Raw genomic sequence first — 13,764 nt, forward strand, 5'->3', positions numbered from 1 at the left:
TTCACGTGAGGTAAATTATTTTTTTTTAATATAACCGTGAAACATTTTCGTGAATGATATGAAGTGTGAAATTGTCACATTCAGGAAAATATAACTTTTATATTAAAACAGGATAAGAACTTCATAACAAGTTTTTAAATCAATTACAGTATATGAAATTTGTGTTGGACCAGAAATTTATTTTGACTATTGATTTTAGAACCTAGAACTAGTAACACATATACCTGTATTATAGTAAAAATATATCCCGGAATTTGTGTTCCACTTTGATATTTTTATGTAGCATCAATTTTATTTCAACTGTGATGTTTTTAGATTTTACTTACTTTGTTCAGAATTTAGAATGTTCTTATTTTGTATTTATTTGTTATTATTTTTATCTTGAAAAGACTTTCATTAAATACTTTCAAGGTAGAGACGTACCCTCATCATGCACGATAACTTAAAGATAGAAACTGAAGATACTCTTCTTCATTTACAATTTATTTATCAATAATTTTTTCCAAGTTTCATTTAAATGTTTTTTTCTGTTTCAGCTTACGCATGTACGCCTGAGGCTTACGCAGCTGCGGTGAAAGGCTTCGAAGAGAAACTGTGCCGCTCCTACTCAGTGCGCCCAGGTCTGGAAGAGTCCAAACGATCCTACCTTACTAAACTTAGCCCTGTCAAATATGTAGATACCACTGTTGAAATCGAAATCGATTACTCGGCCGAAGAAATGAAAGAAAATGATGCTAGACAAATTGGTGTGTTATGTTATATTTGTTTGCAAGGCTTGCTGCAACGGTCACTGGTTGAACGGCTTTTAAAGAATTTTTGGCTGAGGGAAATTCGCTTCAATTCATGCTAGCAACCTCAAAATCGAGCACAGCACTGTTCATATTCATCATTCTCATTATTTCAGAACAATATTTCTTGCATAATGATTACGTTCATTCACCTTATGAACCAAGCAAAATCTTGCTCATTATCATATTTCTTGTAAATCAGGCACATTCGTGTTGCTTATCAGAAGTCTAATCTCTTAAATCCAGCACAATCCTGTTCATTATAGGATTTATATATTTTTTATTTAGCTCCATTCCGCTCAATATTAGATTTATCGATCTTGAAACCTGAGCTTAATCTTGATCATTATCGAATTTTATCCCAATAATAATTCTATCCATGATCAGATTTAGCTTTTTTATCGAGCGCATTATCATGATTATGGTTTATTATTCTGTTTAATCGGATCCAATTATCTTTTGGTGATAATTTTTTTATAGTACAGCTCCGCTTATTTTAGGAATTATCAATTTTTTTATCAATCCGAACTTATCCAACTTATTATTCATTTATTATTTTTACAAAAGTTCACTGATCGGGAGGGAATAAGTATTATCTATGATATTATATTTATCATCTTCACACTCATGAATCGAACCAGGAAATGTGTTGGTTGTGGTATTCAATCTTGCTTAAATTTATCCAATATTTTCTGTAAATATATTCTGGTTGTCGGACATCACCATGAATCTGTTCAATAGTAGTTTGTATGATAACAGTAAAGTTCAATTTGGTTGTGGAAAATAATATTGAATATATCCAATGACAATTCTTCTGACTGAACCAAGCTTATTACTATAATTTTAGAACAAAGGTTCCAATGTATTAAAGAATTCTCATTGTACTTATAACTTCAATTAACAAAAATATATTTTCATCAAATTCATATTTCTTGCTGATGAATCAAGCTGTTTTCTATTCTAATTCCAAAAAAGAATGTTCCAATTCATCCAATAGTCATACAATTTTGTCAAAATAGAACCTGGTTTTTTAATTATATGTTTTGAATGCTCGCTCCTTCAATCCACCACTATCTTGTTAGTTTGAAAATATAAATTTCTTCTAGGAAAATAATACAATTTATGAATCTTAACAAAATGAACAACTCGCGAAAAAATATATCATTTGTTTCATAAGAAGAAACCAGTTAGAACAAGCCCACATTCAAATTCATATTATTTCCAGAAAGTGTACATTTTACAATACATTTCCCTGAAAATTATTCCTCCAATATGGAACAAGTAAAGTATGTCGAACACAGTTCTTATCCTCATAATATCTTGAAAAGCCTTTAAGACAACTATTACGAACAATACCTAAAAATGCGCATACCTTGTGCATGGATGGTGATGTGTGATGACAGATCCAGCCAGGAATCGAACCATGAAACAAATTAAAATTAGGGTTTGATTGGATTATGATTAATCGGTTTTATTCAATATTATTTTATTTGTCTCTTCTCTATCTTTATATTCCAACAATCTTTCAATATTAGGTTTAATAGTAAAGTGAAAATTATATAATAGGTGTTGGTCTTACTTCAAATATGAATTTGTATTGCACGATATGAAGTTGGAGTAGCGTTTTATCAATTAACTTATTGTGTCATAGAGTTGAGGGAGGTGATGGATGGTCAAAACATAACTGAGACAAATTTCAGCTATTTTATCATAGAATTGTGGTGTATTGTTTCTGTTAATTTTTAGTGGAAACATTGTGTTTGTATTGTCTCATTGTGTTAGTTCGTGTTGTGACCAGATTTTTCACACTAAATTAAGCTCAGCACAACACAAGTAAAGCATACATTACTCAAAATTTGTGTTGTGTTACCACAAAACTCAGAACAACACAACTGATCATTACGAAACATATCTCCAGTACTGTATGGTTATTAGTAAAATTGTGTTGTGTCGTTTCTATCGTTTATAGATGTTTGGAGTTCAGTAATAAGTTGTTTTTTGTATTTTGCTCGCTCACAGGACAGCGCAAAAACACCTTTAGAAATATATTAACTGAACACAACTCAATAAAAATGTATAAAAATGATTGAATCGTAAATATAACCATAATCGAACGTAGTTGCAAGTAATGTAAGTAAAGTAGTGTTTCATTGTATACTTACAAGTACTACATTACTGTACACAACAGAATACAATTTGATAATTTTTATTAGTCTTGTGTTGTGCTCAGAATTGTTGTCCTACTACTTATAACATGTTGTCTGCTGTGTTGTATGTGAACTCAACTAGAATTAACTCAGCACAACACAAAGAAAACCAACAAAATCATATTTAAGTTTTGAGTTTTTGTATTGTTTTGTATTATTATGTATGGTGTACGGTACTTTTCACGTGTTTAGAATATTGAAGTTGATAAAATAGTGATAGGGATAATTCCAATTTAAGCATCAAATGTGAATCGATATAGTTGAATTTCAATTGAATCAATCGATGATTTAGCCCATTGATCAACTGAATTATTGATCAAACATCCCGTATGATCTATCCAATTAATTCCCTGATCCACCCTATAAAAAAGTTCAAAATTACAGAAAGTATATAAAAAGTTCCATAGTTGGATTACTGTAATATTGAACTGTATTTATTGTTGAACACTGAATCTTGTTGAATTATGTTCAACAGAACTCTGTCAATAGTCCTGGAAGTATAAAAATATTGTATAGCTTGAAATAGTTGATTTAAATTTGCTTCCTTTTTTATACGTATTACATTATATTGTTCGAATTTCAAAGATAAGTTTGTAATTTATTCATATTCATCATTATCATTTTTTGTTTCTTTCCCTCTTGATTCTACAGAGAATTACAACGGACTCGAGCACTCGACGAATGTGACAAACAAAGTGAATACGATCAAAGAAGAGAATGTCGACGAAATATTCGATAAATATGTGGCACACGAGGCCAACGGAATTGTGCCCGAAGAGAACGGCATGAATGGCGAGGAAAAGGAGAATGTGGAGAATGGATCGATGAATGGAAATGGCATTGCTAATGGAAATGGTATTGCTAATGGGAAATCGCTGCCTGATGATAAGGCATCTGCTGTCAAGTCTCCTGCCAAAGGAAAAACTTTATCTGAGAGGTGAGTTTTGACTTTCGATCAGAATTTTCCTTATTTATCAGATATTTTTGTAAATTAAGAAATTTTATTTGAGGTGTGTATTTTTACTTTAATTAGTGCTTCTCTTTTTCCCAATTTACCAAGTGCATTTCTAAATTCTAAAATCTTCTCCGAGCGGTCAATTTTGGCTTAACAGGGAGAGTTTTCCCAATTAATAGGGTTCTATTCATATTTAGTTCTTCAGATGAACATCTGAATCGTAGAATATAAAAACATTTTTGATTATACTGGCCTCTTTTTATTTTTTGCCATTTATTTGATGTCTAAGGAAAAAACAATTATTTTTTACTTTTTTCATACATATGAATCTAAAACTTCAAAGTTATTTTTGTATCATTAATTTTATCCCTTGTTGGTTATCCATCTCGTTTTCACTATTATTATTACTATTGTATTTTAATATAACTTTAAAGTGAAAAAACACTCACATTCTTTGGTGTGGCGACGACCGTTTCGTGCTGGTACTGTACATTCTTCTCGCAGTTCGGTGTTGTAATCTGTGGTTGTCATTGGGATACAAACCCTCAATGATTGATAAACTATTACATAAAATTAAAAACAACAAAAACAATATGCTAAACATTTACAGCTACAATAGTGACACTCACACAGAATTCGTCACTCTCACATACCACAACAGTAAAACTTACAAAATAGCAGCATCATTCAAGAAAATGAAATACAACATTGCATACAGAACCACAAATTCACTCAAGAAGTTCTTGTTCCCACACAACACCCCTCAGCAACAACACAATAGACCAGGAGTTTATAAACTAAATTGTACAGATTGCAGTAAATTCTACAAAGGAAAAACAGCCAGAAATTTCAACAAAAGATTCAAGGAGCACACAAGAGCCATTACCCACCCTTCATCCCATTCCACCTTTGCAGAACACATTATCTCCACTGACCACACACACCCTGACATAGACAATAACCTTGAAATACTCCACTATTCCCACAAAAACAGAAAATTAGATGTACTGGAACAGTTTGAAATATACAAGTACACCAAACAACAGCCAAACAATATTCTCAATGATCAAATCAAATTTTCTTCCCACACCCTGTTCGACAAATTCATTTAAATCCACCTCCATCAACCGCCAAAACTCCCCTCCACCCCCACTCTGACCAAATACTCACCCTCATAACCTTAAATACTTTAGTTTCTGTCGGGCTTGAGAATGTGCAATACCAGCACGAAACGGTCGTCGCCACACCAAAGAATGTGAGTGTTTTTTCACTTTAAGGTTTTATTAAAATACAATAGTATTAATTTTATGTTAGTTGTATGTTGAGTCTTACCTCATGTATTGCGTTATCAATTCACTACTCAACAATTCTTCTCAAAATTATTATTTATTATGTAGTGATGTCTGTGTGAATGTTTCTACAATCATTGTAAAAAATATGGTGATCAAATCACTACACTCATGTTGATATTTTTTGAAAAATAGTTTCTTAATATTTTTTAACATAATATATGATAAACTTTGAACTATTTATAATAATTCAAATGTATAGATAGATTTTATCTTCTGGTCATCTAGTGCTTAGAAAATCTATAAAACTTTGTTTTTGAAGTGTGGATTGCAAATTTTCTAAAACTATTTTTGTGCATGATGCGTCTAACGTCGGCAAACTTCATGTTCTCAAATCACATCGTTTCAGAAAACCTTCATCTTTTAGTAATAATTTTTCTTCCGTTTTCAGCGCGTCAGTTGATGATGATGAAGAGGTAACACTGCCTATTCCAGTTGAAATGTTGAAATTTGCAGTACCAAATGATCCTCTTCTCTCGCCATATCTAGCTTCTGATGAAGATCTCAAGAAATTCCCTCCTTCGTGTTTCCTTGTGAGTATTAAATGTGTCACCTATTCACAAATGGTGTTTGGAATTAATAATTCCGTTTTGTAATATTTTTCGTGTAATACGAGAGTATGTTCAATCTGCTGTGTTCTATTGCCATGCTCTACAAAGCCACAATATGATTTTTCACTTCTAAAAATTATTCTTTATTATGTAGTGATGCCTATATGAATGTGCCCATACACATTGTGAAAGATATGGTGATTAAATCAACTCACTCATGGTGATTGAATCCAAATATTTTCTTTAAAATATAATTTATTATTAATATTTGTAAACAAGCTAAGATAATGATTAAAAATTTGATTATGTTATATTATCAATGACTAATGAAACCATTTTGCCACAAAAACATCTTTTGACATCACCAAATTTCAATTTGAGGAAAATAGAAGAATAATGCAAGAGTTAATTGAAATTATAGTTTTTCAAGTTTAATTCATCATCTTGTCATTTTAATTCCTTCACCTTTCGTCTGTTAAAAATATTTTCTCAACTCCAAATTTCAATTAGAATTAAGGAAAATTCCAGATAAAGGCAAGAATTGACTTAAGTTGGAATTGATTACATATTTTTCCAATGTAATTCATAATCATGTTTCACCTCATACAATTATTTTAAACTCAATTTTCATCTTTGAACGCATCACAGAAAACAATATTATTCATCAAATAAACAGGTTAAAATAAAATAAACACAGTTCTGTGACTATGCAACATTTTAATAATAGAATTCCTTGAGATTTATGCAGGTCATTTAATTATTACTGTAAAATAAACACAGTTTTGTGACTGCAACATTATAGTATTTTGCAACATTAAGATTTCTTCAGATTTATGGAGTTCTAATTTTTTGTCTTATTTTCTGCAGACGTTACACATGGACCCGTGCCTTGACGATTGTGTGGAGATGGCGAAAAAATTGAAAAGACTGGGCACTGACGTGCATTTGGATGTCCTTGAAGGCTTGCCACACGGCTTTCTCAATTTCTCTTTGGTATGTAACTACTCTTTCATTTTTTCTGTATATTATCAATAATTCAAATAATGAAAAATAATATTAGACGTGAAATATTTTAGGATTCATTCAATATCTGAAAACTATTCATTAATAATTTTTAGTAGCCTACTTCCCAATGTTTGCTTTTTTAATACAGTAGAACTTCAATTATTATCCGTATCGCTTTCAGAAGAAATCAGGCGAAATTCCCGTTAATTTCCACGAATACTCGATATTTGCAAAAAGTATTAATCCTCTTAATAAAGTATAATTCATGCAAAGAAGTATTTAAGTGGTTATTATTGAAGTAATAGCCTATTATTGAAGTAATTGATTATTATTATTTTGGGATTCACTGATTGATTATATCAATGTACTATTTTTATGGGTTTTTTTTGAGGAGTAAAACTTGACTCCTCCAGTCAAACCTTCTTTAGAAGGTTTTGGAGAATTTATATTTCGTCTGGTTTATAATATTTGAAATTTTCCACTGTAAAGGAACCTTCTTATATTTTGTCATTCTTGCTTTTTTTTATTATTCTTCATTTGTTTTGTTTGTAAGATTTCTTTTTATGTGTATTTTTCATTTTTGTTTGTTATATTTCCTATAATAAACTCCTTCTTCTGGTGGTACCAGGACGAAGGAAAAAGGAAAGGAAGGATTTAATTAAAAAATTAACTATTATTAATAAGCCTATATTTTATTGAGTTTTTTTTATTTCCCGTTGTTTTTTTTTAAGAAATCCATCCGAATATTTGATTAACCAAATTGGGTCCCGTCCCAATTAGTTCGGATAATTTGAGCGCTACTGTAGATTTTCAAAATCATAATTAAAAATGGAATATTCTAGTTTGTCTGTGGTAGTGAAGATCGTAGATGTTAAGAAAATCTCTGGATATATTCTAAAAAAATCGATAAAAATTGAAAAGATGTCTGAGACTATCGTACTCAAACAAGTAAATTCATACAATTATGGTCTATTAACTTTGGCTCGACGACTAATATGAATACCAATAACCTAAAATGGCTTAAATTCCAGTGAGTAGCTAATTAAAATACGAATAAAGATATATACCAGATCTTTTACACAAAAGTTGTCATCTTCATAGTTAGGTCATAAACTGTTCAAATATAGTCGTATTGTGACTTGAATTTTTATTACTTTCATTTTTATCAATGGCATTATACATGGCATTATAATTATGGTAAAATATTTTAATACGTGATAGTAGAGATAAAAATAAGAAAAAAAGTTCATATAAACATATATCCATAAACGCTTCATTAGCGAGCTTTACAGAGTGAACGATTTCGCCCGGAATTCAGTTCCTCTGGTGAAATACACCGATGCTGAATTGTTTGGGGACTAGTTTTTGAAAAACTTATGCTGGATTCATATGGAAAAATATCTGAAAAATTGAATAAAACTAGTCTGGAAGCTGTAGTGTGAGTAGTTTTTGAGAAAAAAGTTGAAATATGCAAAAAATTTAAGTAGAAAAACTCAGACTTCTACGTTTGATGCCCAATAACTTTCTTTAATGACCAGTAAACAAATATTTTTTCGCAGTAAAAATTGTAGAGAATTTAATTCTGAAAAGAATTATGTAAGCTGTGTAAACTAAATTCAAATAAAAGTTGAATAAAATGTATTCTTATGTAGTACATTACACCATAAAAATTTGCTGTTTTATGAGGAGAGAACTAATAACTCATAGGTTGTAGCTGATTGCAAATAAAATATTCGGTTTTTTATGAAAAGTTCTTGTAAAGTGTGCCTCGTCGGTAAATAAAACGGTTGTTAAAAAGTTTGGGTAAACAATTTTCACTAAAAACCATTGGCAAATACTAGCACGGGGAATACAGTCTCGTGGCAATAGAGTATGAACTTTCTGGAGGTGGTATGGATGTAATTTCTGCTATTTTAGTATCCCCCAAATAATAGATTGATTGACATTAAACTGCACTGACAATTCTCTTGTGCTCTTCTCTGGATGTTCATAAATTTCATTAAGAACTTGTTCTTCTAACTCAACAGTCATAGTAGATTGGGGTCTGCCTGCATGAATGTGCTCTTTGGATATCAAAGAATCTGTTTCAGACAGACGTTGATGAATAGTGGCAAAAAACCTTGAACTTGGACATATTCGGTTAGGAAAGTTCTCTTGATACAAACGTCTTGCTTCAGTACTATTACAGTAGTGTCCCACTCCATACATTAAATGCATGTCAGCTAATTCGGAGTATGAATAATGTCTAAGATTACCTGCCATTTTTAAAAAGTTAACACTCAACACGAAAGCAAAGTGGAATGGTTACAAATAACTGGTTAATAGATTAAACAAAAACACAGCGCGGTTACAGTAGGCCTAACTTACAGTTTGTTTTTGTTTTTTTTTTGTTCAACAGTGAGCTAAAGTATTTCTGAAAATAATTTTCAGCTGATAATTTCATTTGAATATTTTCTTATTTAAAACATAATAAATCAGCTGTTTTAAAACAGCTGTTATTAAAATCCATGTTTTATTTGCAATCAGCTACAACATATGAGTTATAAGTTCTCTCCTCATAAAACAGCAAATTTTTATGGTGTAATGTACTACATAAGAATACATTTTATTCAACTTTTATTTGAATTTAGTTTACACAGCTTACATGATTCTTTTCAGAATTAAATTCTCTACAATTTTTACTGCGAAAAAATATTTGTTTACTGGTCATTAAAGAATGTTATTGGGCATCAAACGTAGAAGTCTGTGTTTTTCTACTTAAATTTTTTGCATATTTCAACTTTTTTCTCAAAAACTACTCACACTACAGCTTCCAGACTAGTTTTATTCAATTTTTCAGATATTTTTTCATATGAATCCAGCATAAGTTTTTCAAAAACTAGTCCCCAAACAATTCAGCATCGGTGTATTTCACCAGAGGAACTGAATTCCGGGCGAAATCTTTCACCCTGTATAGCTCGCTAATGAAGCGTTTATGGATATATGTTTATATGAACTTTTTTTCTTATTTTTACCTCTACTATCACGTATTAAAATATTTTACCATAATTATGAATCACCTTATATATACAGGGTGTTTCAGAAGTAGTGTCGAGAATTTTAGGGTATTGTACCTGGATGCTAGGAGACTACAAATGTCATATTTGAAGTGTCCAAAACTCAGCGGTTATCCTTATAGCTGCCATTTTGTTTTTTTCACTTAAAAATTTTTATCTCAAGAACGAAATGTTGTATTGATCTGAAATTTGGCATGAATATTTATGCTATAAAGACTCAACTATAAAAAATAAAAAAAAAATTTTTCGTTGAAATTTTTCAAAATGGCGGCCATTTTAAATTTTTGATGGCGAATATCTCGAAAACCGTCCATTTTACAGAAAATTTACAAGAGACAAAAAAGTTAGCAAATTTTTTCACGATTCCAATGATACCTAATTTATTAAGATTGGTCGAAGAATAACAGAGAAATTAATTTTTTTCGTACTGCATGCAGTACAGAGCAGTTGCAAAGCAAATCAATTCAAGTGCTTCTTCTGTGTGGCGTGTACTAAACAAGGAAAGACTTCACCCCTTCCGCTTTCAAAAAGTTCACTCATTGGTTGAACGCGACTATGAGCCAAGAGTAAACTGTGCCCGTTGGTTTCTTCAGCAAGACATTATCCAACCAAATTTTCTAGAAAATGTGTTATTTACCGATGAGTCCAGCTTTACAAGAGAAGGAATCTTCAACTCTCGCAACAGTCACGTCTGGGCCTTAGACAATCCTCATGAGGTCAAAGTGCGTGGTTATCAGCATAGATTTTCGCTGAATGTTTGGGCGGGTATCTTAGGTAATCGCGTGATCGGACCATACATTCTTCCTAATCGTCTGAATTCTCCCACGTACATTACTTTTTTAAGAGACATACTACCAGAACTTTTGGAAGATGTGCCTCTTGCAAACAGATATAATATTTGGTTTCAACATGATGGTGCCCCTGCTCATTTCGGAAATGTTGTTACGGACTTTCTGAACATGACCTATCGTCAGCGGTGGATTGGGCGGGGTGGACCAGTACCGTGGCCCGCACGTTCACCTGACCTCAACCCTTTAGATTTTTTTTTCTGGGGCCATATGAAAGACCTTGTTTACAGCACGCCAGTAGAAAACGAAGAAGACCTTGTGGCAAGAGTGGTTGCTGCAGCAGGTGCCATTCAAGATGATGAAAATGCTTTTATAGCAGTTCGACGGTCCATGATTGAAAGGTGCAGACTGTGTAATCAAGTTGAAGGACGGCATTTTGAGCAATTGCTGCATTAGTATCAGTGAACCGATTTGAGTGAAATTAATATTTTTCAATGTAAAATAAAATTTGGAGGAAAGTTATTCTTGTATATTTCTGTAATAAGAACGGTTTTCATGAAATTATTAAAAAAATTAATATTGATCTTTAAATGGTGAAAAGTGGTCATGCATGCAGTACGAAAAAAATTAATTTCTCTGTTATTTTTCGACCAATATTAATAAATTAGGTATCATTGGAATCGTGAAAAAATTTGCTAACTTTTTTGTCTCTTGTAAATTTTCTGTAAAATGGACGGTTTTCGAGATATTCGCCATCAAAAATTTAAAATGGCCGCCATTTTGAAAAATTTCAACGAAAATTTTTTTTTATTTTTTATAGTTGAGTCTTTATAGCATAAATATTCATGCCAAATTTCAGATCAATACAACATTTCGTTCTTGGGATAAAAATCTTTAAGTGAAAAAAACAAAATGGCAGCTATAAGGATAACCGCTGAGTTTTGGACACTTCAAATATGACATTTGTAGTCTCCTAGCATCCAGGTACAATACCCTAAAATTCTCGACACTACTTCTGAAACACCCTGTATATATTATCGGTGTATAATGAGATTCACTTTAAATTGTCAGCATTCCTTATATATTATATCATCATCGCTACCCATTTAACCAATTTTACTCTGTAGAATTCATGTGAAGAAAATTGATGAAACATTGAATTGAAATTTATTTATGACAAGAGATAAGCTCTAATAATTGTTTTTACTGAATTACAGTTGAGCAAAGAAGCGTACGAGGGATCGAAGCTGTGCATTGAGCGCATAAAGAGTCTGCTCAACTTGCCAACCGATGTCGTCGAGGAGACTCCGAGTCCCAGCACATGAATCTCACATCACTTATGTTGTTTTTGTAATATATAATCAAACCATTTCCATCTAAGTCAAATTATTTTTAACTGAAACATGATTTAGTGCAGCGCTTAGAGACGTCTTTTATCACGATAAGCTTAATCAAAGGTAACATAATATATTTTATATAATGCATTTTGGTGTATAGTAGTTCAAAAATAATACTATATATTGGCCATGACATTTGATTATAGTTTGAACTAGAGATAACTAACCATCAAGTGATAATGTTGAGGGTCGTCTAGAAATATTGAGAAACTTTTTAGAGTAGAGTGGCTTCCTGTATCATTCTAGACTCTTGCATCTGGATTGATGTACTATAGGTAGCGCTCTAGGTCTAACTTCAGACTGGTTTTATTGTGAAAGGTGCTGTGTCGTTTTATTCCAATTACTAGTAATTTACTTCGTATTGTAAACGTAGTAATTTAGTGCTTTAATATAAGTTTATTAGTCTATTTTATAACTCACAATATACGCATCACCATTTAATATTTATGCTTATTTTTCATCAATAATAATATTTAGTATGATAATTGTATCATTAATTTTAGTTTTGTGTAAATAATTGTTCTATTTTTGATGCAAATTATATATATTATATTGTTTCAGAATAATATTGTTACATAAAATTTATTTTAGATTATTTAGTTATTCTCATTGAGATTTCATTTGTTATTAATATTGTCAAAGTATTTTATTCTGGTTGAATATCATTTTAAAGATCTTTTATCAAGTCTACGGCGGATAATGGAAGAACGTTTTTTATTGTTTGAAACTAACAATAGTTTCTTTTTTTAAATGAATATTTCATTAGTCTTGATATAGGAAAGCCTAATATTATTATTTCAATACACAATAAAAATTATAATATGCAAAAATTAAATGTAATTTTAAAAAAAATCCTGATGAGGATAAGAAAATATTTTCATTTTATTTAGTTTTTATCTCTGAATAATTATCTTAATTATTTTCAGTTTTCTTCGAAAATAAAATAAGGTACAAAATAATATTATATTAATCAAATTGTAAATGTTGTGATGAGACATTTTTAAGTACTGATATTCCAGTTAGTTTTGATAATTTACTTCAGTTATCAATCCAGGTATTTGATGATTACTATTTATAAGTTGAATATTTTGTCGGATATCCTATGAGTTCCGAATAAAATATATAACAAAATTAATCTTCATACTATTTATTGTATTCCAGCTTTCCAGAACAATTCTGTTTTTCCAAAGATGCTGTTATTATACTTACTAAGTATCAATAAAAATTATTAGTTTTTTTATTAGGAAATGTAAATTATTTTCAACTCCATCCAAATAATGTTATAGAGGTGAGTTCTTACCAGTGGCGATATGGAGGATTAACCAAAAAATGGAATATGGGGCATAATTTTTTTGTGTCCGGATCAACCCATAATTAACTTTCAATGTCATATTTTCTCTATTTATATTGTTTAAGTTGAAAAAATATACAAAAGATGAAAGAATTGCACTATAATAAGTTTCTGTTGTTTTTTAGTGAAAAAGGACTAAATTTCAGAAAAGTCGAATCATAACCTCATTTCGGACTTTCAAAATAATATTATCTAAATTGGGGAGAGAAATAGTACAAGGAGTATCCTTAGTTTTTCTCTCCCATTCAGTGCTTTCTTGTAAAAATTAGAGTAATAATAATAATAATGAACTTGGGAGGGATTAAGATAGCACAAAA

At 30.8% G+C, this 13,764-nt stretch overlaps 1 protein-coding gene across 2 annotated transcripts in view; it reads left to right on the top strand.

Moving 5' to 3' along the window:
* Positions 1 to 13,339, top strand: part of LOC111053191 (hormone-sensitive lipase) — a 43,890-nt gene extending 30,551 nt beyond the window's left edge. Inside the window, exons 8-12 of one of the 2 annotated variants that reach the window (XM_022340044.2) lie at positions 537 to 620; positions 3,647 to 3,932; positions 5,691 to 5,832; positions 6,718 to 6,843; positions 11,917 to 13,339. In XM_022340044.2, coding sequence (XP_022195736.2) covers positions 537 to 620; positions 3,647 to 3,932; positions 5,691 to 5,832; positions 6,718 to 6,843; positions 11,917 to 12,024 — 746 coding nt within the window. In that variant the 3' untranslated portion in view covers positions 12,025 to 13,339. Of the gene's footprint in view, positions 1 to 536; positions 747 to 3,646; positions 3,933 to 5,690; positions 5,833 to 6,717; positions 6,844 to 11,916 lie in introns of both variants that reach the window. The other variant, XM_022340043.2, reaches the window with a different exon arrangement.
* The last annotated feature ends 425 nt before the right edge of the window (positions 13,340 to 13,764 follow it).

Source organism: Nilaparvata lugens, chromosome 11 (assembly GCF_014356525.2).
Source record: "Nilaparvata lugens isolate BPH chromosome 11, ASM1435652v1, whole genome shotgun sequence".
In the NCBI taxonomy this organism is placed as follows: domain Eukaryota; kingdom Metazoa; phylum Arthropoda; class Insecta; order Hemiptera; family Delphacidae; genus Nilaparvata; species Nilaparvata lugens.